Source organism: Microchirus variegatus, assembly GCF_963457635.1.
Source record: "Microchirus variegatus genome assembly, chromosome: 9".
NCBI lineage: Eukaryota > Metazoa > Chordata > Actinopteri > Pleuronectiformes > Soleidae > Microchirus > Microchirus variegatus.
The window spans coordinates 21,022,207-21,050,082 of NC_139810.1; the positions used below are offsets into that span (position 1 = coordinate 21,022,207).

At 39.2% G+C, this 27,876-nt stretch overlaps 2 protein-coding genes across 3 annotated transcripts; both read right to left on the reverse strand.

Moving 5' to 3' along the window:
- Nucleotides 1-1,054: 1,054 nt before the first annotated feature.
- Nucleotides 1,055-12,829, reverse strand: mapk14a (mitogen-activated protein kinase 14a). Of its 2 annotated transcripts, none has more exons than XM_083894673.1 (12): nucleotides 12,460-12,829; nucleotides 9,587-9,716; nucleotides 9,380-9,438; nucleotides 6,908-7,019; nucleotides 6,564-6,593; nucleotides 6,393-6,440; nucleotides 6,155-6,269; nucleotides 5,074-5,145; nucleotides 3,860-3,939; nucleotides 2,788-2,866; nucleotides 2,248-2,421; nucleotides 1,055-2,158 (listed from the first exon to the last, which is right to left on the reverse strand). In XM_083894673.1, the coding sequence occupies exons 1-12, from the start codon at nucleotides 12,576-12,578 to the stop codon at nucleotides 2,094-2,096; spliced, it is 1,083 nt and encodes a 360-aa protein (XP_083750799.1). In that variant the 5' UTR covers nucleotides 12,579-12,829; the 3' UTR covers nucleotides 1,055-2,093. The 2 variants fall into 2 exon arrangements, with proteins under 2 accessions (XP_083750799.1, XP_083750800.1); XM_083894674.1 differs by lacking the exon at nucleotides 3,860-3,939 and adding an exon at nucleotides 4,398-4,477.
- A 1,096-nt stretch (nucleotides 12,830-13,925) lies between these two features.
- elapor1 (endosome-lysosome associated apoptosis and autophagy regulator 1) lies at nucleotides 13,926-27,665 on the reverse strand (the record flags this gene model as incomplete). The annotated part of the gene is made up of 22 exons (XM_083895488.1): nucleotides 13,926-14,009; nucleotides 14,102-14,267; nucleotides 14,388-14,566; nucleotides 15,942-16,068; nucleotides 16,231-16,332; nucleotides 16,460-16,553; nucleotides 17,021-17,171; nucleotides 17,254-17,430; nucleotides 17,892-18,155; nucleotides 18,800-18,937; nucleotides 19,030-19,135; nucleotides 19,222-19,312; nucleotides 20,108-20,236; nucleotides 21,542-21,719; nucleotides 21,845-21,933; nucleotides 22,255-22,404; nucleotides 22,796-22,901; nucleotides 23,019-23,099; nucleotides 23,214-23,361; nucleotides 25,592-25,772; nucleotides 25,860-25,980; nucleotides 27,567-27,665. 22 exons carry the CDS (start codon nucleotides 27,663-27,665, stop codon nucleotides 13,926-13,928), a joined length of 2,961 nt encoding a protein of 986 aa, XP_083751614.1.
- Between the last annotated feature and the right edge of the window lie 211 nt (nucleotides 27,666-27,876).

The following is a 27,876-nucleotide window of genomic DNA, read 5'->3' on the forward strand; positions in this document are numbered from 1 at the left end:
TCTTGCAAGCTTCTGCAATTACAGCATTAGGTTTACTTTCTCTGGGTCAGACCATCAACACTGTTCACAAGGTGATCCAATAACTATATGAAACAATCCAATATTAAACATTAAACATTCACTTAAAAGAGAATATTTTCTTAGTTTCTTTGCTCCATATATCTAAGGAATCGTTAAAACTGAATCATTTTGGTTTGTGGACAAAACAAGACATTTGAGAACATCGTCATTTCCAGGTTTGACAATCACTGATTAACATTTTTTAACATTTTCTGACATTTTATGGACCAAACAATTAATGGTGAAAATAATCGGCAGATTAATCGGTTACGAAAGCAATCGTTAGTTGCAGCTCTTGTTGGAATCCAATGGTGGAAGTGGCAACAACAACAATAATAAATGAACTATCTTAAATACTGTTAAATGTAATGCACTCACTTTATCAAGTAAAATCATACCATGACATGTCAAAAAAGTGTAAAAGTTGTATGTATTATGCATTAGTCATGGGTAAATTGCATTTTACTGTTGGAGCTCATTGATGTAGAGAAAATATTTTAATACTGATTAAAAGTCAAAGGATGGTCACACCAAATGCTAAATCTGCACTTTCAGTCATTTCAGCAACAGTTCATCTCCAACTTCTCTTTTATCAATTTTGCTTGATTACACTTAAGCAAAGGAGACGCAGCACTTAGGTCATAAAAACAAAAGACACATCCAAAAGGTAGCAGTATTTTAAAATAATAAAATTAGTTTGCAGGATTAGACAAAATCTGGACGTTCTAAACTGGCTGTAGGTGTGAGTACGAGAGTGGTTGTTTGTCTCTATATGTGGACCTGTGATGAACTGGCAAGCTGTGCAGGGTGTACCCCGCTCATCGCCCCATGTCAGCTGAGATCGGCACAGCTCCCCCACCACCCTCATGTGGAGGATAAAACGGTAGAATATGGGATGGATGGAAAATTAATTTTCAAGTCATTTGCATTACTAGGGCGTCTCATGAAATGTGGGTAATTCATCTTGTAATAGAGTCCACAAACACAACACAAGTCTCTTAAAAATAAGTCTTTATTTTGTTTAACAAATGACTGAAGATGGTAGTTAAATCTGCAGGACTGAAAATAGATTTAGGGAACCTTTGATTGTTTATAAATACCACCTCCACAAAGTATAAATACATGTATAATCCCTCTTTTACACACTTAAGCAGTATTTCTATGTAATGTTTCAGCATGACACTTTAAAACTCCTGTAAACCAACAACACAATCTCGCAGACGCACACACAAAGTATTTGACTGATGCACTGTACATGCTAAAAGTGATTGCTTCAGAGCAGAACCACAAGAAGTCAGAAATTAAAAAATTATGACAGATATTTACATATTTTTGACCAGAGCATGTACCCATAAATATTTATTTTTCCTATTTGGTGCCACATTGAAAAGTACTATTCCTTGACAGCGGAGGCTCAGATCGTTGTTGCCAAAATGTCTCTGAGGGCATTTAAATTATGAACATTAAAATGTGTGAAACTCAGTTGGTGACTACTAAAGGTCAATGATTACACAGAACAAGCTCATTCTAAAAACTTAAAAACTGTCAAATCTAACATCAGAGAGGAAACCCTTCAATTTTATCTCTTTAAATACATGGCAGGGTGAGTGGCAGACCAGCATAGTAGCATATTTTTTGATTGATTGGTGGATAGATAGATAGAAAAAAGCTTATTCATAACTTACTAAATAGAAAATTTAAAACAGAAAATAGCACAGCTATAGGTCCAGGCATTTCAGCATCTCAGAGTCACAGTGATGAGTCATCAATGTCTCAATTTCACAATATATAAATTTCTCACTATTGGCAACAAGTGACATTTCCCCAGCATCGGCACATTAGTGGTTCGTGAAACGTCAAGCTCTTGCTTCCTGTGCTGGTATTTCTTTCATAAGGGCAAAATGTGGAAAATGTTTTCCTGATTGATAAAGATGAATACAACTAATACGCAAATGTCTGAGACTTTAACACTAATGCACGTTTGAGTTTGTTACAAATGTGTTGGATGCTGCTGTTGCTGGTAGCTCATCTCGTCACTCCATGTCATCCTCGTCGTAGACGGGTGGATCGAAACTACACAACTCCTCATAGGTTAATCCTACAAAATGGGAGAAAATATATGAATTTAACATGTGTATCATTTTCTTTTACACGTTTAAGATTTTTTTTAAGCGTATGTGTCCATACTTTTCCATTCTTCGATCTCCAGCTCGCGACTCTCAAAGCTCTGGTCGTAAGGCTCGGCCTCAGGCTCGTCGTCAGGATCGTGGTACTGAGCGAAGTAGGGGTGAGCCAAAGCCTCGGCTGCCGTTATTCGCTTGTCCGTGTCCAGAACCAACATTTTCTCTAAAAGATCCACAGCTAAAAAAAAAAAAGAAACGAACAGAATCTTAAAACAGTGTGGTTCCTTCACATCCAAGTGATCCCTAGTGTATAGTTAATATTTATAGTGGTTAATACACAGCTGGACAATATGGCTAAAAAAGGTTATCTTGATAGTAACATTGCAAATCAGTCAGTATCAATAATTAACCACATAGACATCACATCATTAATAGACTGTTGCTCTTGAGTCAAAGTTAAAGAGACCAGTAAATTGTGGTTTTTAAACATTTAAGGATGAAGAGAATGTCTGAATAAATACACGATTGCAGTTAGCAGGCATTGCACCACAATAGACTGTGACCAATAATGATCCAAGCTTATTGTTTCTCCCCCTCTTATTACCTTGTGGGTTGGCACCGATGAAGACATCAGCAAAGTGCCTCTTGGGCATGTGTGGCAAGGAGCTGATGTAGTTCCTGGCCTGGGGGGAAAGAAGTAAATCAAATGTCAGCTTCAACCAGCAGCTACATGCTTCCCACATTCAGCACTGCGCATTTCATTATGCGGACGTTTCTTCACGACGGTGATTGTATTCAATGTTGCAAGAACTCATCACTGCTCAGTTCCAATCTCTGCCTTAAGCTCCAACTGCGCTATGTCCTGTAATCAATGTGGCTGTAATGTGTTATGTACACATTTTGTCTCTATACATGATAGTATTTCTGAGTGGTGAGATTCAGGAAGCCAAAAACTCATACACTGCTGCAGTGCATAGTAAAAAAAAAAAAAAAGTAATCAATAGAATTGATGTGTTGCTTAGCAACAATGTGTCTTAGGAAACCAAAGCTGCAAGTGGGACAATAGTTTGCTTTCTTCTTAAGATGCCTGGTTTAAACCTGTATTTAAGCTGCAAAGGTTATCAATATACATTTTAAATAGTGTTCTTAATTTTGTGATAAAATAAGGCCCAAGTACTCCCAACAGTAAAACACTGTTGTCCTCATCATCTAAAGAAACTTATAATTATTCAATTATGTGGAACAATATGTGAATGATCCAAAACCAGGCTGAGAGTTTTTAAGAATTGTGCAACAACATGAACAGAAGCAATAAATCTGGCCATTGCACATTCTGTAGCGTGAATGGTTTCTTTTTTTTAAACAACCCCAGTGAAATGACAAGCAAAGAAATGCATTCACCTCATAGGTTTAGAGCTGGTGGTAGCAATCTTTACAATCACATGCAACAAGCATGTCAGGTACCACACAAATACAACAGTGACACTGGAAAACTGAAAATCTTATACCCCGCTTGACAGAAGTAGTAGTGAATAACACCTAGGACACTGAGAAAATGGGTTTGTAGCTCTTAAAAAAAAAAAAAAAACAGGGAGACTGTGATACAGTGGGTCTGACTGTTCTTCAGCTCAAATCTGCTGCCTGGTCTGACAAGGGCAACAGTAGATCCTGCTCACCTCGTGGCTGGGCATCCTGCTTATTAGAGATGCTGGGGGTGTTCCTGTCAGACGCATTATCTGCTGAAGCTGGTTTATATCTATGAAGCTTGTGTCAAGGGGAGTATAGCGACAGAGCAGAGCTGGTTAGAAGCTGCCTCTCAACACAACAATGTGGGCCTGAACTCTTAATGCACGACAATGTTATGTTGACAAGCAAACAGCTTTGAAGCAAATCGGGACAAAAAAAAGGTTAGAAGGATTAACAGATTTGGAGGAAAGAGAGAAAGAAAGAAACCACACGCTGATTCGAAATTGCAGGCAGTCAGTGGAAGTAGGAGCTCAATCACCTACGTCACAATAATCTTACAGCAGGTGATATATTGTTCACTCAGATTAAGAGGCAGAAAGCAAGTCTCAAATCCACAAAGCTGAAGGATTGGAAAACATGCGGTCAATCAGGAAGCATCTACAGTAAATGACGTAGTTGTAGAGGAGAGTGGCAGGTTGAAATCTGGCGGGAGAAAAAAAAAACCTTGCATCATTTTGTAAAACTCACAGAGTCTGAAGATATTTTCATCAAGAGCTCGGGCCCTGGGGTTCCGACGACCTGCATGATTAGCTTCAACTGATCAATGTCTACAAGCACACGGTAAAGGAAGACCAGATGCTAGACGGAGGGAAATAATCTGACCTTGTGAATCTTGTACCACTTTAAAACAATGTTTTCATGTTAGTCATTTTGCACCTGTGAAAGCAGGTCACTAGGAAAGAGAAGAGGGAGTGGACAGTCCAATAGGACCTACAGAACGTACAAGCGCAGCCGTTAGTCTGAAACAATACTGGCAGAGAGAGAAAGAGAAAGAGAAAGAGAAAGAGATAAAGACAACTGTAAGCAGAGACACTGCAGATTGTTAGGCCCCAGACTGGCAGTAACGTAGACAGAACGTGGACCCGAGCCAACAACGCACACTGACAATGTAGGAGGAGTTGAAGCACGCCAGTAGAAACACATTGCAGTGGAGAGTATGTGTCAAGCCAGAGGGAAGTGTGCCAACAGGTACTGTGTGTACTTTTAATAGAATGGAACCTCAGGCAGCATCATGTTGGAAAAGAAAAGCAGGTTTTCATCAGTGGACACAAAAAAGAATTGCAAATCAGCTTCTACTACTGTGCTGGTTTAACAAAAACATAAATCAGTAATGGTAAATGTAAACTGTAGATGAGAAGGATACGGTCAGTGCCAGGAAACAGAGTTCTGCCAGTGAGGAGTTCTGCCATTATACAGCCCACTGACCAAATATCCACTGAAACACAGAAAAGCACAACACAAATGTTAGGATTTACTTACACAAGAGCGCAAATCAAAGGAGATTCTTCGTTTGTCTATTTTACATGAGAAAGCAGCTGAACTTAGGACTGAATATTAACAAATATCACAGTAATCATTTTAAACATATTTATTCATTTAATATAATTATGTAAAAAAATAACCATTTCCTCTTGTAGGAGCCAGTATTGAGTTACTTTAGTTTAGGGTTAGTTTAAATGATTAATGCAGGATTACTAGTTACAGTGTAATTTGTGAACACTTAAAAGTCGTTAACTGTTGGCCTTAAGCCTTTGAGTAAATGTTCTTACAAGGTAAGGAGCGTGGCTTTGTGGACCTTTGATGTAAAACCTCTAGATTAAAGGGTACCGTGGATCCTTGATAACTTTGACAGCTATGATAGATAGAGGGATAAGTAGACATGTACTGGAAAATATCTAGCAATTTGCTTGGTGGACGTGTACGTCACTGTTAAATCTATAAATTGTCATACACAACCTGGAACATCAATGGAACAGTTCTGTGTGATGTTGATCCAAGATAGGCTTGGATACATGTGGATGGAAATGTAACCTGGATGTACGGCAAGTGGAAATAAATGTGCAAACCCCTTAGACGACTCTACCTTGCCTTGGTGATTGAGGAATTGAAACAGCCCATAGGAACCTGCCTACAGCTAACGACTTTGGAATAATGTTTGTTTGTCACTACACTTCAAATAATAGCAATTGGATATTTATATAAAATCGGCACAGAAATGCCAAAAATGTTTCCGAAAACTCACCATTCAGTGTGACCACAGGGGAGTAGTCAAGTTTTCTTTTTCGTCGTTTTATTCAAAAAAAGATTAAACTTAGCAAATTAACTTGTCAAATGAATATCTGTTGGCATGTATTATTATAAGTTTTTAAAGTATAAGTTTTAAAACTGTAAAATATTATATAGGTACGGTACACAGTAATGCTCCAGTATCAGTAATGCTGTACCTGTCATGTTATAATGCATCCAATTTAACATGATCTCTGGTGCTCGATACCAACGGGTCGCCACGTAACCGGTCATCTCATCATCAGTGTGCCGCGCCAAACCAAAGTCCAAAATCTAAAGCGGCGTCAACAGCAAGAACAGATAGACTTTTATAAAATATTCACATTTGTATGAAGATTCAGAATTAAGTGTTTTTCTTTTCCGTCTTTCTTAAAATTAGAGCAGCAGTTCACTGACCTTCAGCTCGCAATCTTCATTCACTGCCAGGTTACTTGGTTTCAAATCCTGAAGAAAGGAAATTTGTGCAACTTAAGTTTAGTTTATTAGCACAATATGGGACACATAAATCAGAAATGTATCCTTTAACGCTAGTGCTAGTGAAATGTGATCAAAAAAAATTGCTCTTACCCTATGAATGATGTCTGCCGAGTGGATATACTAGAGGGGTAAGAGGAGAACATGCATCAAATCACATCATCACTTCATGTAAATAACACAGATGTATAGATTAACCAGTACAGAAATATCAGACACCACAGTGCAATCATTGTGTAAATTCCTAATTAGCAGGACAACTTGAAAGAATGAAACTAGATTTTAATTTTTATTATTATTTATTTTTTTAAACAAGGAAAAAGAGGAAGCTGAAATTAAGATAATTAACATTATAATCATATTATCCTGATATTCCACAGATAAATTCTTCTACTCAAACTCTAAAAAAAATTAAAAAATAATAAAACGCAATTTACCTTTAACCCTCGGAGGATTTGGTATATGAGGAACTGCACGTGGTCATCTGTGAGCTTCTGACATTTTACTATGTTGTTGAGATCTGCCCCCATTAGGTGAGTCACAAGATACCTGCCAATGAGAAAAGATGGTCAAAGACACAAATATCAGACAGCAAATTAAAAAAAAGCCAGATTGATTCAAACCCGTATATTTGCACTTGCAGCACATTTAAGCTCATATAGAAAAGGAAAATGAGCTTTTTCCAGAGCAGGAAAAAGCTCATTCTCCATATGGCTATATGAGATTAAATCCAGTTTAGCTGCAATTTTCTTTTCACCCTCATTTCTCTCCAGAGACCTTCAACAAAAGGGCGTCATTTCACAACACACGCAGATAAACAGCATTAATGGACCTACATCCCAGAGCAGTTAAAAATATTCAAACTTATGGAAGTGAGCAGGAGCAGGATGCTACTGTGGCAGTTCTGCAGCCAACACATTAGCCATGTGCAGCTTCTCTGGTCTGCTGCTCACCAAATATCCATGTCATAAATACTCCTCTATTCTCACACGGCACAGAGAGACCAAGGTTTTAAAATAGCACCTGGTTATGCATGAACTTGTTCTTGTCAGCTCTCACAGACACTTTCCAAAGTTCACCCGCCTTGGAAAAAAAAAAGGGGGGGATATAAATAGTGACCTCTGTTTTCCTCTCTCCTATAGAAACAGGAGCATGACTGGAGCTGCGAGGAGCCTCACTGCAGCGTTGTGACTCAGTTTGTATTTTTAGAGCCAAGGGGAACCACACTTAAAGCACCTGCATACCCGAGATTTTTCCTGGATATTACGTCGTACGCAGAACATTTCAAATGTTGCAGTGGTTAAGCAGAGAAAGCGTGACGCATTATATTGTGACAAACATTTATATGCAGTTTAAGTTTCTACTTCCACTATCTGTACTGTAATATTGTAATCCACTGATTGCTTCCACATTCATGCAGTAATACTATATGGGTTCTTGTCAACAAGAGGCAAACTTCTGTATGCAAAAGGTTAAAGCACTATAAAACATTACCAAGGCAATAAAGATTATTTCCAGTGTATGTGGTCATTGTAATTTTTTCCATTTATATGTGCAATCTTGTATTGATTTCAGTCCACCATAACATTATGCTAATCAGGGAGGTGGGTGAGGACAACTCTGAATTTCAAGACCGAGTCACTGCTGTGTTAAGTGTGTGGGAAAGGCTCCAACACATATTTCCAGTAAGGGATGTGTTATTGTTTTACTAATGCTAGTTACAGACTCAATGTTGTGCTGTGCTAATACTTCAATACACAACATAGACTTAATTAAAAATAGATACAGCAGAGCCAGATTTATTTATTCCACTTCTTCCGTAACAAATCTAGGCTTGCAGTAATTTTTTTATGGCAGATATATAAAGGCTGTGTAGATGCACTGCACAAAATAGAGGCTTTTCAGAGACATGACTAAGTAGAGAGGGGGGAACCTTTTTCAATCAGCTCCAGCTAAAAAGCCATTACCGACAGAAATGCATGTTCTATACGTAAATTTAAGTCTGTGTTAATGCCACAAACGGCAAATATTACCATTACTCCTGCATAAACCATCTCTGAATATCATTCTGTAGGAAAGAAATCAAATCTTCTAACCCTACTTTAATTCAGAGAACACTTATCTGGGCCTCAAATCTGGTTCCTGAGTTCTGATCAACAAAGTCCACATATTTTCTCAGGATTTAGATGGTTTCTTTCCTCCCACACTAATGACATGCAAGTTAGGTATGATAAACAAGCTGCCAAACGTTGTTGGTCAGGGCTTGAGATATGACGTATTAAATAGATCTGTGGGTGGAGCACTACCAACTGCTCCACAATTGTTAAATGATTCAATTGTGGAGGGTTTGTTTCATATAGAGGAAACTAGAAAATATAAAATCAAAAATGCAGGAAATCAAATCTTGCTCCAAGTTTTTAGCAGACACACATTCTTATGTCGGGTGTCAACGGAAATCAATTACAACTAGATTTTACTCTTTTTTTTTTAGAAGAGGAAAAATCCATTCTACATATAACAGGGGGAGGAAGCATGCACGCCTGAGGAATTAGTCACCGTTTAGCTGTTCACTTCCCATTTCTGACAACTTTCAACATCAACAATTTAGAACTACCTGTTTGCCAGCAGCAAAGCAGCTACGATGTGTCACAGAGAAACAGAAACATAGGAAAATAACTTTCATAGCAGCAAGAGCAAATAACTAACAGAGTCGACGGTCTGAAAAGTGCTCCAGTGTGTTTTGGCCTGCTGGACTGCCTCCAGATGTTTCCCAGACACAGCTAGGATTGTGAGAAACTAAAGCTGCACTTGAATCAAGAACAATTGTTGCTGAGGTGAAACTCTGCCCCCAGCCAAAGTGCATGGAAAGGGAAAATTGGCATTAAAGTTGCTATTTTAGATAAACTTACACATCAGTGAATTCCTTTAGAGAAGTAGCTGGGGAAAAGACATCTAGAAGTCCAATCACCTGCAAAAAAAACATGACAACAACCATCAGGTGAAGAACATTGGGTAGAACCTAATCCTCAGATCATAGATAAAGAGATAATACATAACCAAACACAAACTTTTATGCCAGTGAAAAATTAAAAAGGTTGAGAAAAACATTGACTCACATTTTCATGCTTCATGTGCTTGAGCAGTCGCAACTCTCTGTACGTTCTCTTGGCGTGGATGATGGACTGAAATGGCCGAGAGAGCTTCTTCACAGCCACCTTTAAAACACTCTTCATATCATACGCAGAACTGTCAAGAAAGTGGACAAAGATCTTAGATTAACATTTTAAACTCATACGTAATATTTCACACACATTTGTGTCACCATGTGCTACTTTATAGAGCTCAAAGTCAGCACTGAGAACATCACAGTAGAAATGAACTTTAGAAAAGCAAAGCTGGTCATTTTAGGCAGATGAGGAAAAACACTTTCACATGGCTCAAGATGGGCTGAGTGTGCTTTCAAAACCAAATTAGGTGCAGTAAAAGCTGCTGAAAGCTGAGGAAAAAGAACGGCATCAGCAGATAATGTCATCTCTCAGCCCTGCAATGAAGGCTTATTGTCTCCAACTGGGCAACATCAATGCTAAAATGGTTATTTTAAAAATGATCTTCAAGAGATAAGTATTCCCACAAAGCCAATATAGATGAAGCTGCACAAATAAAAAAAATCACTACTTTGATTTTGATAATTTGATATGAATATTATTGCATGTCAATAGATGAGCAGGTCATCCATTAATCATGTTAACTGTTAACAGTTCAGTCCCTGGCTCCTCCTGTACACATGTCAGTGATAATATTAATAATAGAGCTGCAACTAACGATTATTTTAAATCAATTAATCTGTCGATTATTTTCTCGATTAAACGATGAATCATTTGGTCATAAAATGTTGGGTTTTTTTAAACGTTTGTCGAATAATCGAGAAAATAATCGTGGGTATAAATAAATGAGTGTTTGTCAAAGCTGGAAATTATACGTTCTCGAAAGTCTTGTTCTGTTCACAAACCAAAATGATTCACTTTTAATGATTTCTTTGTTATGTGGAGCAAAGAAACCAAGAAAATATTCACTTTAAGAAGCTGAAACAATCAGAAATCTTGTTTTAATCATGAAAAAAGATTCAAACCGATTATCAAAATAGTTGCCGATTAATTTAGTAATCGATTAATAATTGATTCATCGTTTCAGCTCTAAATAATAGTCACCATCAATCACACTGATCTTTGCGGACATCAGTGTGGAAAAAGAGACAAATTATAACACTTTTAAAATAAAATGCAATCAATTGACGACTAAGGTAGTCTATTTCTGATTCTGAAATAAAATAATTGTTATTATTGTTAATGTTACACTATGATCAAGCCATGGCATGGTCTAAGAAGGCCGCTCCAGTATGAAGCAACTGAACAGAGATTAAGTAGGACTGGGTTCATCATGTCAATATATAAGTCAGTGAGCTATTAAAAAAAAAAAACAATCACACTGGTGAGCAGCCATTAATCTGTCCAGCAACAGATTATCCTATTGCCCAGCAACAGAGCAACAGCACAGCTGTCTGCTTCATTTTGCAAAACAAACATCTGCCCACTAAATCAACCACAACCCATTTAAGCAACACAGTGACGACAAGGGTCCATGAAGCAAAAGTCAGTGGCGTGCAACTTCTCTCCAGTAACACTTATCAGTACTTACAGTCCTGTCATAAACAATTAGACTACTGCTTAATTTTATTACCAATAGGTTTAACATTTTAGTCGAAAAAGTCAAAATGACTACTCAGTATCATAAATTACTGTATAAATCAATACAATATTCAATGACAGGCGCACATCTTTAAAATGAATGTAAATAAATAGTGAGCATTTGTCTACTCATAAGAAATGGGCAGCTGTGTCTCAGGAAGTGAAGTTGATCCACTAATCACTAAGTTGCTGAGTCAATCCACAGTTCCTCTCGTGTGTCAAAGTGTCCATGACACTATTAATAACAGTATTATTGGCTGCTACTTCACCTTAAACTATTTTATTTATATTAAATGTTTGTGCCAAGACTAAACAACATCACACCTGGAGCTTTGAAATCTGCAATCGTTTTTGTCGATCAATATATTCAACTAATCAAAATTACTATTTAATACTCTTTATTATATTTAGTGCATATTCCCTGCATTCGAGAAAGACTTATATTATCAGACTACTACTGTGTGGTAATGAGTCAAAAATACACACAATTTTAATATTTGTTCCCCAGACTCAACTACATCCATTATCCTCATCACAGCATGATGACAGGTTAAACCACCTGTTGATGGCTGGTTTTTATTGGTGGTAATTGTTTTTGTAAATTAGTTTATATGTCCCAATGAAAGTACATAAAGGACGTTTGTTATATATAAATGTAGGTATTTCAAATAGACCCAACAAGAAGTGGGACCAAAGAATTATGCATAATAGGAGTATATTAAAAAGGCAATTCAATGGTCAGCTGAATACTGCAAAGTAATAATATTGCCTGCATGTAAGGACATTCGGATTATTTGGTTTAAAAACATATTTGTATAGATTAGAATGCAAATATAGATTAGATGCTATTGTTGTAGCCTCTACGTGCAGCTATGGTGAGTAAGAGAGTCGAAATACAGGCTGGTGAGTCAGTATTGTGACTGTAAAATGCCCACTCATCAGATAACCGCGCTTACATTTCGAACACTCGATTATTGTTGCAAGTACAAAAAAAGTTTGTTGACGTGAACGGCTGTGAGTTTGAAGAGGGTTAGTGACTCTGTTTTACGGGACGATAATAAGCGACAGAAAACAACTTTTCTCTCGGCCGAGAGCCGTCGAGGCTCCACCTTACTAGCCAAACAATCGGGGCGAGCTAAGCTCACTTTAGCATCTGCAGCACAGGCCTCGTATTAATGAATGGGAGTGAAGTTGGACGCCAGGCTACAGCCCACGCACAAACTTAAGAGGAAAAAGTAATTTACCACACGGATCCGTAGGCGCCAGATCCCACCGGGGACAGGTTCTGGTAGCGTTCCGGGACTTCCCATATCGTCTTGTTGACCTCCTGTCGATAGAACACGGGTCTCTCTTTCTGCGACATTCCTGCAGAACCAACTGCCGACAACCGAGTGCACTTTCTGCGCCTCAAGGCGGCGGCTCGTGTCCCCCGAGCCCGAGTTTAACTTTCCCCAAGTAAAGGGAACGTGTGCGAAGTCAAATGTAAATCGCCTTGACACAACTTTAGTACGTTCTGAACGCTACGGGGCTACCTCCGTGCTAAAGACTGCTGCGTGCACGTTTTTTGCACAGTTTCGCTTCTCTCTCTCTCTCCGCTGTCCGCTCTCGGGAACCTCCGCTATTGCACCCTGCCTGCTTGCAATCTATGCTCGCAACACATCGCAAAGTCTCGCGAGATAACAGGAGCCGGGCCGACAGGAGGGATGTGCTGCTTATTATTATTATTAGTGATACGGGACAAAAAAAAACAGTCCAGACCTCCTCAATTAAACAGTCAAAATACTGTTTTATAAGTCATAAACCTCTCAGTGAATGCTTGAATACTATACGTATGTATATTTGTGAATAACTCGCATTTTGCCAGTGTTTTCCACTTTATCTGCTTCTACCACCAAGTTAGTTTTCAGTGTCAGGGATATCCAGTAACAAAAAAAGGAATAATAATGACACATGTTTTCATATATTTATGTATATATTATGGGGTTAGAATTCCCAAATGAAAGACCACAAAGGACACATTTTGATAAAGAATAATTTTTAAACAAAAATCACATTAAAATACAAATAAACGTGGCATAAAAGAATTGCACATAGTGTATATGTGTGTGTGAAGTGATATGATATGTGCTCTGCAAAATGAGTTCAAAAGGAGCACCTGAAGGCAGCATTACAGGACTATCCTTATTCCCAGAGATGCACATTTGTTAGTATAGAACAGGTTTGTTTGTTTGTTTTTTACTTCAAGGGGTGACGCTATACTTTATTTAGCTGCAGTAGAAAAAAATCAAAAGACAAAGCAAATAAAATTCACAAATTAAGACTGAAATATATAGTTATTCTTATTACAAATAAAGACAAAGAACAACTAAAGAGAAACAAGTAACAGTTCTGTGTAAAATCCACAGTCAGGATCTTAGATTATTATTTTTGAAATATGCCGTAGGCTTTTAAAATACAGAATATCCCCAATATGGAGACTTTTTTATTTCAATATTAGGTTTGGAAACCTACCATATAACAAATAATACTAAATAAAACTGCCAAATCTTTACATCCATGCACAGTAAGCCTGTATATTTTGTAATAAATAAAATGCATTCACAGCCCATCTCTGTTTTATACAGGAGAACTCCATAAAAACATAATTTGGAGCTCCAGTGATGTCAAACCATCTCGGCACTTCAGTAGAAAAATGTGCTCATCCTCTGATTTAACAATCATCCGAGTCTGAGTCTTCTCTTTGGAAGCCTGAAGATGACTTCAGGGGAACGGAGTCAAATCCATCCGATGATCTCTGAAAACACATGGATCATAATCGGAAGCATGAAAAACAGCCTTATTATGTGCATGTGCATCTGTGTGTGCATGTGTGGAGTGGTAACTCACCTCTCGTGAAAACGATTTCATTTTGGTGAAAAAGGATTTCTTGGTGAGGTCCATGAGGTCGTCCTCTGCGTCCTCTCCCTCCATTATTGCACAGCTGTCTGCGGTGGGCAGCTCACATTCTTTACCCCCAGAGGTCATCATCAGCTTGGAGTATTTATACTGCAACCTGCAGGTAAAGAATGACGAACACTGCTATATTAATATATTTAATCTTTTCGTACAGATAATTTAGGTTCTAGGTTTGTTTTTATTGACTAGGAAATGCAAAGCTCAGCGCAAAGCTCACTTGCGTGTCTTCTTCCAGTAATAACAGCTGACACTGATGAGCAGCAGAGCGGCGATGATTCCTGTCGTCACACCAAACTTCAGCCAGAAATCCAGACTCACACAAGCATTGACTTTTTGTGCCGGTAAGGATTCTCCTCCAAAACACTGCAACGGCTGCTGCCACACGTATGTGGTTTTCTGGAACACAATTTGTAAAATGTTGAACTATATCTTTAAATGTCCCCATAGATAGTGAGTGAAGTCCAGTGTTTTTGACATTTGATAACATGTAATGTTGTCCCTATAATATTGTCTGACATAACTGGGGTTTACAGCACTTCCAAAGGTCGAGTGTGTAAGAATTAGTGACATCTAATGGTGAGACTGTAGATTACAACAAAAGGAGGACTCCTCTGCTCACTCACAAGGAACTACAGGAGCCTTCACATAAAGAATGTAAACTCTCTATGAGGCTACAAAAGTCAGACTATTTTTATTTTAATGTCATTATACACTATTCAAACATACAAATAGTTAGGCGTGGGTCAAAATATCAATTTGGTGATATTGTCATCCTTTCTCGTGCAATACGATAATCAATACGCCAGGGCAAATATCGATATTTAAATTAAAAGATTAAAGAGCTCTAAAGTAGTAGTAGAGTTAGACCGATATGGTTTTTTCAGGGTCGATACCGATTATTAGAAGTCAAGGAGCCCGATAACTGATATTTAGAGACGATATTAATGTGAAAATATGTGCAAATCTTTTTCGTGTTTTTTTATCTTAGACAATAGAAATCTTTGTTTTCAATATAACATTCTAACAAAAAGTGCAGGAAGCTCCCAGGCTCAGCAGCATGTCTTGAAAACTTTAACAAATAAACAGCTCCATAAAGTTTTCTACAGTAAATAAAGTTGTCCAAAATGTCAATATAACTGTAATGTTATTTTATCTTTCACTTATCTTAAAGTAAAGTAAAACAAAAAGTTCCCAGGGTCAGCAGCATCTCTCATAAAGTTAACTGAAATTTTGAAATTAAATAAATTGATCTCTTATCGGCCGTCGGATTTAAAAAAAAGGCAGATGCCAATATTCGTCAAAATGCTGAATATCGGCGCCGATAATCGGTCTATCTCTAAAGTAAACAGTCTCTCCGAGGCGATGCTGCGCAAATGAACAAGGGAAACTGTAGTAGAAGACGAGGGAGTTTACAGCGGGATAATGGTGGAGAAAGCTACGTTAAAGATGTCCCATCCACGTTCAATACTTAGACTTTATGCACTTTGTTCTCTGTGTTGTGAATCCACAGAGAAATCCTGCACTTTTGACTTTTCACAGATTGTTTTCTTCAGTTAGACAGATATCGCAAAATGTATCGCTATATGATTGATTATCACAGTGTCAGGACCATGTATTGCATATCCTATAATAAGGATAACCTGCGATTCCCATTGCTAAAAATAGGTAGTAAATTCTGCTTCTCCAAAATATTACACACTGGACCTTTAAGTATTTCAGTTTCAATTTGATCAGTGTTGGAATCGCTGGGGAGGTGGAATGTTGTTATTACCTGTATTCCCTGGAGACAAGCGCTGACAATTTCTTTGTAGTGGTTTTTGGTGCAGAGTGGACAAGCGTGCTGACTCTGCCACAGCAAGTGGAAAACGCAACCATCACACGTCCCCTCTGAGCAGTTACTGTGGAGGAAAACAAGGGATGAGTTATACGTACACAAACCTGACGCGGCAGAGGCTTTGATCCGCGCCACAGAGTTCAACATGTGTTCGTGTCAAATGCGGCTGTTTGTCAAACTCAGTGTTGTCAGGGGAGAAGCCGAGCTTGGTTATGGTCGAAGTTACCTTGGCAGTGTGATGTGGTCTTTAGCGGTCACTGTGGGCTCACACCTCAGTCTGATGCTGGCTGACCTGCCTTGTTTACAGGCCTGAGTCACCTTACTGGACCTGGAAACATCACGCACACAGAGATCTTGTCATGTGTTGATACTGTTTTTGATGCTCTGCACATCGCTTAAAACATGATGTATGTGAGTGTGGAGAAGAAAAGGAAAAACAATGGGATGTTATTTACTTGTAATAGAATATGACGTCAGGCAGGCTGGACTTGGATGGAAACAACCACTGTGGGGAAGAAATGCCACTCAGCGCCGCGTCAGTGGTCACACCTTCACAATGACAATGTTATCTGATTAATGACATGCACACGAGTCAACCAGTGGTTCACAAACTCATTCTCTAGCCACCCCGCAAAGATGGTGATTTATGAGCATTTTCTAAAAAAAAAAAATTCCAGCAGACTTACTTTCTACCAGATGCCAGAAAAGATAAAAACACACAAGAGACTAACAAAAAAAAAAACCCTGCTAGGCTTGTGGTTGAATTATAGTGTTTCTTCTTAGTTCACATCTGCTACATCTGCTAAAATAGGTGCAGAATAAGCACACACTAACAAAGACACAAACAAGAGAAAAATCCTGACCCTGCAACACCACCAGTGCCAGGGAAGTTTTTGCAACCAGAAATGAAAACAGAGTTTCTTCCTGGGCTTCACTTTTCAAACTGGAAGACTGCAAATTGTCCTTATAAATATGACAAAAATCAGGAAACATCTTCTCTGCTTCTCAGTCCATACCGACGAGAGAATCTCCGATGATGAAAGGCTGGGAGGACACCACACTCTGACTCCTGATTTCAGACGGCACAATGGTGGATTGGCAGACGTAACCTTTGACCGTCTCCACACCTTCCGTTACGTTTTCCACGCAGGTAGCTGGCAAACGACCCTGTGAGAGGAACACGGCAGGTTTACGTCATGTCAAAATAACATTTTGCAGGAATTATAGCTCAGGTAAAGTCAAGTCTCACCTCTTTGCCACACAGAGTCACATTAAAGTGCTGGAAATATTTTAGGCCTCTGTTGGTGAAGCGGGAGCCGCTGTTGAAGCCGGTGACGTTTGCCAGAGGAGAGAAGTCATAGTGCAGCAGCGGTTGTCCTCTCAGCTGCACGTCCAGTGTACAGTCGCTGAGACATGCCGAATAAGCCTGGAGGGGGAGTCGAAACATCAGCCATGGACATGCACAGATAGACTCCTTTTGCCCACTGACCAAATAATGGCCCATTTTTAGTGTGTAATTATGACACACAATATCATTTCAGTAATTCTTTCTATACTGTAATTTTGTAGAAAGTTGTTGAGTGGGTCTAATAAACATCTGAACAAGTGCATCATTCTCTTAGTGTTGCAATGAAACCCCTGCCCTTAAAACAACTGTGAGGTCACTGAGGTCACTGCACACCTCCATCATATTCTGCAGCCAGTGGATCAATGTGGGAAAGCATAGTAAAACAGAAGATGTACAGTATATAGAAGTTTAAATACAGTTAATAGAGTGTTTTTTGTTTTTTTTTAAATAAAGAATGTTCAATCAGTTATGGGAGGAGTTTGACTTTTTGGGGTAAAAATAAGAAGTCACGTACATTGTGTTTTTTCCTCTCTCCTTACCTCATTTCTCTTGGTGTTTGGGCCACACTGAATACACGCTGCCTCTCCGACCGGCTGCTGCTCCCTGATGTAGGAGTTTTGCGAGCAACCCTTACACTGTCCCGTCCCGTTGACCATGTAGTGTCCCGGTGGACAGGGAACGCAGGCGGAGTTGGTCCGGTCGGTGTTCAGAGCACAGCGGCGGCACCGTGAGGCCACACCTCCGATCACATTGGTGAGGTGGACGGAGTAGAGCTTTGCAACGTCAGCACTGTATTTCCTCTCCTGCGGGAGTTTTTCAATATTATGTTGTACATTATTATTTATGTACAACTACTTCATTATATTATGTTGAAATCAGGCAATAAAAATGAAAATACTTTCACCTACTACTTACTACCAAATAATTAAAAGTAAATGAATGTGAGGTACTTCCTCCACCACAGTCAGTTTTGCATCTACTCAGTGCTCATGTAGTGAAAAAGGTCATTTAGATTTTTACAGCAGACACACACACAGCTCCAGACTGCCCTCTGGAGTTAAAAGCAATATTTGGTAACACTTTAGATTAGGGAACACATATTCACCATTAACTAGGTGCTTACTAACATGCATATAAATAGCATACTAGCCCTTTATTAGCAAATATTAAGCACATATTAACACCTTATGTAGGGAAAATCTTAATTCATGTTGTAATAGAGATAGAATAAGATTATGTAGAATGAGATGCTAATACGTGCTTAATGATACTAATAAAGGGCTAGTATGCTACTTATATATGTTAGTAAGCACCTAGTTAATGGTGAATGTGTTCCCTAATCTAAATTGTAACTTAATTGTTTTTATGTTTATTTCCTGTCTGGTACCAGTTTGTGAAATTGTGGTAATGTGGTAACTCATGTTTGGGCTGTGCCGTCGTCTCTCACCGTGAGAAATCTCTCGGTCCGCTGAAACGACCACCTGAAGCTGACAGTGCCGTTGCTCTGGATCAGGTAGGAGTACGACTGTTTGCTGTTGCTGCCTTTCCACTGCTCCACCACGTCCTTATTCCACAGGTTATGACCCTAGAAAGAACAACACGTTCATCTCGTAAATGACGCTCACGCTCGCGTCGTCACACGAAGCATGCGAAAAAAATTAATTATCCGTCACTCACGGCTTGGAAGTAGAGCGTGCAGTCGCCCGTGCACACGGTTTCAAAGACAAACGTGATGCGAGACAGTTCACCCCGCTCGCCGTCTTTGGCCAGTGACTGAGGCAGCCTGCGGAGACATTTCACACACCTCTTTTAACACGGTGAATACATGATATGTGGGATTTCTCCAAGAGAATGAGTGTGCGACTGCACCTGTATCCAGGGACAGTGAGCGTAAGCATGATCAGATCCGTGTCCTCGTCCCCAGGGGTTGTGTAAACATAATCTCCGGCCACCTCCCAAGCTGTGGTTACAGAAAACATAGTAACCAAGCATCAATATTCATATAGAGCGTTCAGAAAAAGAGGAAACTATGGATTAAAAATACAAACTCTGTTGACTCTGTTATGATTAGATTGTATCATGATATTTTGCTGCAGATTCAGATTTGTATTGCTATTCTGATTTATTGTGATTCTGCAAGTGATCCAATAGTATCAATAGTATTTTCCCCTTCCTCAACCAAAATTTAATGATGTCCAATGTCAGTCAGTCCATGTGACATGTCTCTAAACCGAATGGGACAGTGGGAAATAACATGTATAACGTTTAGCTGCCCCTGCTAATAGTTAAAGGTGCATTATGTAATAAATCTAAAGCAACTGGCCATAAAATCCTCTTAATATGTCACAGAGACTCAGGAATAATGTTCATATAACAAACTGAACTCACCAACAACAACAGTACAGACAAAATATATTTAAAAAAATATATATTTTGCAGACTGCAAATCATGTTTATGTTTTGAAATCATGTTTTGGCATGTGGCGCCACCTACCGACGTCTACCAATCATTGCAGTCAGTAGAGTCTCAGCTGCCGAGCAACCACGGGTTGCCAGTTACGCCAGAAAACAAAACCTAAAAGACCTTGGTATTTTGAATTTGAATGTAGTAACTGTTTTTGGCCACATTCTTACATATGGCACCTTTAAATAAATACAATCAGACTGAGGAAGTACTGTCATATGTTTTATACATTTGTTATTTTTATTCATCAACGTTCTGAGGTCAGTGCTTTGCGGCGTCATATTCTCTCACCCGTGTTGTGGTTGTAGTCACTGTAGTGCTGTCTGATAACGAAGCTCTTCATGTTGCTCGGCATCGTGTTCCACCATTTGTACTCGAGGCCAACCACTGGCTCTGTGCCGACAGGGCATTCTGCACAGGCTGCGAGTAAATCACTGTGTGTCATTACGGCAGCGTAAACATACAGGATTTAGTCAGGATTTAACAGGGACTTGAGTTTATCAAGGTAAGTTAAGTTTTAGGTTGAAGGTTAGTGGAAAGTCTGCACAGTGAGGTCCAACTTTTTGAAACGGCTCCAGCAAAACAGTCATTAGTCTTTCTATTATTAGCTGTACAGACCTCAAAAACAGAGCCACCGCGATCAAGCTGCACACGACTTTTATCTGATCACAGATATGAAACCATCAAAGGTTTTGTTTTGGCATGAGTTCTGTCCATTCTGCCAAAAGCTGCTCGAATTAACAGGCTTAACACTGTGAGAAGATGTGCGTGTGCTTGGGATGGGACGATGCCACTGTTTAATGTTCGATACCATCATTTCAAAGACATCATTCGCCAACTGTGTAACAAATACACTACCGTTTGAAAGTTTGGGGTCACTTAGAAATGTCCTTATTTTTGAAGGAAAATCACTTTTTTTCCAATGAATATAACATTAAATGAATCAGAAATACACTCTATACATTGTTAATGTGGTAACGTCTGATTTTTAATGGAATATGTACATAGGTGTATAGAGGCCCATTTCCAATGTTCTAATGGTACATTGTGTTTGCTAATGGTGTTAGAAGGCTATTGGATGATTAGAAAACCCTTGAAACCCCATGTGCTGTAAACAGCTGAAAACAGTTTTTCTGGTTCTTTGACGATAGGACAAAATTATGATTTTGAATAGAAATCATTATTTCTAATCTTGTCAATGTCTTGACCATATTTTATATTTATTTTGCAACTCTTTTGATGAGTAAAAGTGTGACTTTTAATGGAAAAAATGAAAAAAGTGTATAGGTGATCCCAAACTTTTGAACGGTAGTGTATTGTTCTCCCAAAATAAAAAGAAATAAACAGCTCAAACATGACTGATATACGATTATAGATGTTTGGATGTAAATGAGTGAACGCATGGATACCAGTATGTTCAGTTAGAATATGCCTGTTTTTATACCTGTTTTAATCTCCTGTTTTTGTCTTGGAATTGCAGATTACTGTCATTTCTTTCTAGTTTTGGGTCACTATTGGTTGGTGGTGATGTTGACCGTTAGTTGGCGTCCCTAATGTTGCATTACTGCCGTTTTTCTGGATTTAATCATTGAGTACTTCTCTTTCCTTACTGTTTCTTATACTCTGATAATACCCGTACACATGCATTTCACTGCAAAATGAAACCACGAGGTCGCTTTGAATCGCATGAAACTGAAACACCAGTAGTGAAATGATTCACTGCACCTGATCCGTTAGAGTAGAGACGGCCGCCGCAAGGCTCACACATGGAGGAGTTGGTGATAAAGAAACCCGGGTTACATGGCGGACAAGTTTGTTTCTCCCCCGACGCAGGAAGCATCACAGATCCTTCAATGGTCTCGTTGCAGATCTTCGGCTCAATCCACTTGTACATGAGCTGCGTCTGAGACACACAACAGGCCAGACGTGAATAAAGGGAATCAACCAGGTTGTGTTTAAAGAAAACCAAACCGCTTCTGAAAGACAAATGACACCACGAATGTGCAGCCTCCATTTAGTCCAGATTACCTTTCCCTCAGAGTCACAAGGCGTGTGAGTGTAGAAGTAATCGCTGATTTTGCACGCTGGTCTGGGTTTGCAGACCCCCGACCCCTCATCTGAAAAACCAACCCCAGAGGAAACAGATGAGGGGAAAACGCACAGCGAAACATTAAGATCCAGTGTTTGATGTTTCATACGAGAGGCAACGTGTGAATACAAGTCAAGTCTTTCTCTTAATACTTGAAAAACTAAGACTAAAACTACTGCAAATAAAAACTAATCTAAAACTATGAAATCATTTGTTGAATTAACTAAAACTAAACTGAAATAAAAAAGCACACTGAAAGACTAAATAAAAACTAATGAAAACTGCAGACACGTTTTAAAATGCTAAGCGATGCGTCTAATTCATTAGACATGCAAACGTGAATGAATACCTGCAAATTGGTCTAGTTCACACTGACGGCAAACAGTGGCCCCCTTAGTGGAGTAGGTATCAGCAGGGCAGGAGGCACAGCGGGCAGATCCTGGTTTTGCACTGTGGGTGCCAGGTTTACAGTGGAAACACTCCGATGTGTAGGCCACACCTGGAGAGAGAGCATGGATTATTTTTGAATTATTAACAGGACATGAAGTCTTGCATGTTCTCCCTCTGTGTGTGTGTGTGTGTGTGTGTGTGTGTGTGTGTTCTCCAGTTTCCTCCCACAGTCTTAAGAAGATGCAGATTTTGGAATTAAGCAAATTGGACACTGTAAATTGACTGTATCACACGGTTAAAAGTGTGACAGTGGGTGGTTGTTTGTCTCTATATGTGTCCCTGTGATGGACTGATGACCTGTCCATGATTTACCCCAGCCTACATAAGCTGGGATTGGCACCAGCCTCAGTAGAAGATGGATGGATTGATGGAACCATGACCAAATACCTTGATACGTGAACAAATGCTTAGAAATACTGCACTGCAAGGCGTTCATTTACCTGAGATGCCGATGTCTCTTAACAGCACTGGTTTGACAGCATCACCCTGTACAGAGTACGCAGTGGTTCTCCAGTACAACACGTTGTTGCCCTTTTTCAGCTCAACCTGCACATGGACACATTTGTTTTTGTTTGTTTGGTTTTTTTTTTCAATAAAAGAGAAACAGAATAGATAAAGAGAAGCACAGATAGAGATGTTGAAGCCAGCAGGGTTACTACAAACCTGGTGTTTGCTCCATTTGTCCTCTGACGTCTTCATCCACCGACTTTCAGATTCTGTAGACTGACACTGGTCATTCTGGATCTGCAGGAGTAAGAAAATAGAGGGATGCGTCGCTTAGTATTCCCCCTGACATCTATTTTTTTTTTAAAACACATATAATGAACTCAATTTTGACAGCCATTTTAAATCACTTACAAAGAATTCAAAGTAGACGTTGTTGTCCGGGTAGAAATACTCGAAGGTCACGACTCCAGGTTTCTTCAGACTCACAGCGTAGGACAGCACTGCACTACACTCGTCTGTGTTTGAGGATACGTAGTCACTCTTCGGCGTCCAGGTTGAGCTAGAAAAAAAACATCAGCAGCAAGAATAGTTTTAATGAGTGAATCAAGTGACACAAGGACTTTATTGTCTTTACTGAAAACACAGCAGTCTGCCTCCTCTCACCAACATGGACATTTAGCACAACTAATAGTATTTTCAATAAAGTTACACTGACATTATCACGTGGGATATTAAAAAGTCCAGTGTGTAATTGAATACAATGTTTGTAGCTGTTTTTTTCATTTATTTATTATCACCTAAAACAGGAGTCTGCAACCTGTGGCCAGGGATAGGAGCGGGATAAACGTGTTTTAATATTTTGTCAACTAAAAATATGGGTCACACTCACAACCTATGTCAACGTCAAATGTTATATGATATTTAAAAACCTTCCTAAAAATCAACAGACCTGTGTTTGAAATATGGGAAGCCATGAAGTCATGTGTATGTGACGAAGTGCACATTATGGATCCACGTAATTATTCCAACAGGTTTTCGAAAAGCGTGAGCTACATACAATTGAAACTTGTTTTTATTTATTTCAAAGTGCGTCACTTTTTTATTTCATCAATTTTCCACAAATGGCTCTACATAGATCTGTGTTTTATTTCAAAATTGGCCTATTGTGTGTGTGTGTTTTCCCTTTGTCATCAGCTATCTTTTTTTGTAGTTGTCGTAAATTTCACAAATGCAACAAACTTTAGTTACTATATCTTTACATAAAACGTTGTGTTTTACGTGATGTTATCTTTATTTTATGATTCAAATAAGGCTCTTTTTTTGCAGCCCCAGATTCATTATATCTTGGTGGAGAGAGAAGAGTTAAAAATGGCTCTCCTGATACACGAGAGGTTGCAGAACCCTGACCTCAAACAACTGTTGTTGTGTGTTTGTTTGCAAAGGATAAGCTCTAAATATTCCACGTTGTTCCACCATGTTTGTAGTCCAGAATGGACAAATCAAACACTGGCTTTAGGGCAGGGGTCTCAAACTGGCGGCCCCCCACTTAATATCATGTTATAATGAAAACATGGCCCACGACCTCACCGCCTTTTAAACACAGTGTGTAGCTGAGGCACAGCTGCCAGCGAGGTGATAGAATATATGTTTTCTAGCAATGTTTATTATAACAGTAATAAGAAGACATTTAGTCATAATTATCCCATTATTAAATGCATCATATACAACATTCAGTTCCATATATAAATACGCTTCTTAGGGCCCGAGCCACGAATGGCAGTGGCCGAAACGGCTCCTGGTACGATTTTTAATTACAGTTGTCCACACTATTATTTATGTAATTGAAAATAAATGTCTGTTTTTGATATTAATACATTAATTTTGCATCATAAATAGTATTACATATAGTATATGTGTGATATCATGATGCAATATTGTGAACAGTTGTTTTTTTTTTCCCACTTTTTGTTCTCTAGGCTGGCCACCTCTTGACCACGATAGATGCGCATTGGCCCCCAGGTCATTTGAGTTTTGAGACCCCTGCTTTAGGGAGACTTTTCCATGCAACTACACACTGTATATACAATATGCACTACTTATATTGTATATACAGATTTTTATCCTGCTTAAATTACATTCCAAACTGTGCAATATCTATATTTTTAATGGTACCCTGCTAAAATCACTTTCATACTGTGTAAATATTTATATTTATATTTTATATACTGCAAAATTACATTTCATTCTGTGATATTTATATTCTATATGCTGCTAAAATCACATCTCACACTGTGATATTTATATTTCTATATTTCATATACTGTAAAAAAAAAAAAAAACATTTCATACTGTTGAAATAGTCTTATTTATTATTTTTTATACCCTGCTATGGGTCACGTCTCATAGAAATGCACTTTTTATATTTAAACCCTGCTATAGACCTGCTATTTCATACTGTGCAATAAGAATTTGATGGCTGTTTATCCTTTTAATGTAGTACGCTGCAACTGAAAACCCACCTCACGTTAACTAGGGTCACTTTTTTTTAATGTCCTTTTTGACCCATACTCTGGTTGTTGTTGTTGTTGTTATTGTTCTTCGTTTTTAGCTGTATGCACTTTCAAGGTGAAGTCAAGTAAATCTCGTTGTACAACTTGTATAATGACAATAAAGGCATTCTGTTCTATTCTATTCTATTCTATTCAATTCACTGGTCATTTTAGCCACAATAAAGACAAAATAAATGTTTAAAATAAAAAAAGGTGAGGTAGAGTAAATCATATACTAACTTAGAGCAGTTGATGTGGCTCTCCCCATTGTTTGATGACACTCCATATGTGATAAACCCTGTTGGTAGGCTGTCCCACTCGTCAAAGGCCACGCCGGTGCCCAGTGAGTAAGTGCCTGCGGCGCACTTCTGGCACTCCTGCGACTGCATATCAAGAAACTCGCCTTCACTACAGGAGAAGGCTGTGAAAGAGGGTCACAAAGTGAGACATGAGGTCTAACAGGCACAGTTAAAGGTTAAAGGAGAAAATGTGAAAGTAAGAAACTCACTGCACTGAGTGCCTTTGACTGGATCTGGTAAACCTGTGCACGTGTTGGCTTTGTTGGGAACGGCCACTCTCCACCGTGAGCCCAGGACGTCACACTCCGTGTACTCAAAGTGATAGTCGGACTGAAGGGGACACGACACAGATGTTGAGTTTCACACAGCCTGATGCATAAAGCAATGTATGCACAGCACACGACACAAACATTGCGTTATCTCTGACTTCATACTGTCATTGTGTTACAAAAGAAAAGCATTGCATCTTTAGATTTGAAACCAATCAATGAAGTGACTGCTGAAGCTCGCGTGCACGTCATAGGAGTTAAAACGGTAAATTAGGTCATCACACAAGTTTCATACCTCGAGATTCATTCTCCAAAACCAGTCCTGCCTCTTATTCAAATACAAGTTGAAGCCAATATTTACCGAGGCGGCGTCTCAACTGTTTTAATCTTGTTCATCAAGGACGCAACTGCAACTCTGCACCTTCAGGGCTTATTTACTCGGCTATGGGGGAGAAATTGTGATGCATCCGATTTGCATTTGGTGCTTTGTGTTTTCGTGTGTGTGTGTGTGTGACAAACCCTTCCCCACCTATGCTGATGTCGTCTCTCTCTCTCTCTCTAAAAGCTTATCTCGTTGATCTGACACCTTCTGAAACAACAGTGTTATCTTTAAGATTTTGGTTTTCCTGACCAGCCCACTGTTGCTGGGAAGGTCACCCGGAGCTAATCCAAGCCCACACACACACACACACACACACACACACAGGGTGGCTGGATTAATAGTTAACAAAAACACTGCAGCAGCAGCAGCAGCAGCAGCAGCAGTGGCCCTTGCTCAGTGTTTTCCATTAGAGCTGCTACATTAACTGAGCAAGGTATCAGATGAACATGGCCGTTTGGGAGGATCTAATGTAAAAATGCATCAAACTAGAGATGGGCTGGAGCCTATAATCGCCTCCTTTACACAAACATGAGGAAACCAAGGCAACAGGACATGATGACCGCCAGGCCTCATGGTCAACATGCTGACATGGAAACAGACTGCACTGGAAAACGCAGCTGCTGCAAGGGGATCAAACCTCCATGAGCTGGAAACTAAATGACCCTCGGAGATCATTCGTATGTTCTATATCAGCGAAACAGAAACGCTTTGAATGTTATCAGACGGTTACTGTTACCATGCAAAGTGAACGCAGAGCAGACGATTGGAGCATATGGAAGATCTGGTCGAACAAGAGTGTGAGAAGTGGAACTCAAACACATCCAGAGTAAACATATGTTCATTTACAGAGCGTGAAGGAAGACCAACAAAAAAAAAAGGGTTTGACTACAACTGTGAAAACATACGATTCCAAAGAAGTCACATCAGGAGAATAAACATTTGTTTTGAAAAGGAGTTATGATTAAGTGAAGCTGTTTTAAACAGGTTTTATGTCACTTATAAAATATTGCATCTAATTATCCAAGCACAGACTCCACATGGTACAGCAGAATTAGCTTTGACTTTTAAGTAGAAAGTCTCACATCTTTAGATCATATGTATTTAAATTTAATGCTGATAATAACGCAGTTTATAAACTCCCAAACAAGAACAACTGACAATTATGAGACGTTGTTGTTGTTTTGTTTTTTTTTTGTTTTTTTTTACCCACGGCTTGTTTCTTCATCGTGTATTAAAATGTAAATGATCGACATCATGGTTCTCACCTCTTTGCACAGCGGCAGGTCCGCAGAGTTTTGCGCCGCCGCGAAGAGCAGCCACAGTGAAACGTGGCTCAGGAGGAGGATCAGGCCTCGGTGCTGCATCGTCGCCTGCTGTCAGAGATGAAGTGAAGTGACAGAGACAGTCACAGGTTCACCTGCTCTCAGGTGCTCACAGCTGGCCTGGAGGAGGAGGAGGAGGAGGAGGAGGAGGAAGGGTCAACACTCAGAATAATCCCAGTATATTATACTGGGAGCTGATTGGCTGTGGTGATTTTAAACAAAACAAAAAATAGAGAAGTGTTAATAACAAATA

What these genes read in the sequence shown, in the direction of transcription:
- mapk14a (XM_083894673.1), bottom strand. Translation starts at nt 12,578, where the DNA reads ATGTCGCAGAAAGAGAGACCCGTGTTCTATCGACAGGAGGTCAACAAG. An exon ending in ATGAAGATTGCGAGCTGAAG is followed by an intron (nt 6,270 to 6,392) that starts GTCAGTGAACTG and finishes ACGCCGCTTTAG; the next exon opens with ATTTTGGACTTTGGTTTGGC. An exon ending in GATGCATTATAACATGACAG is followed by an intron (nt 5,146 to 6,154) that starts GTACAGCATTAC and finishes TCTGTGTTTCAG; the next exon opens with TGGATATTTGGTCAGTGGGC.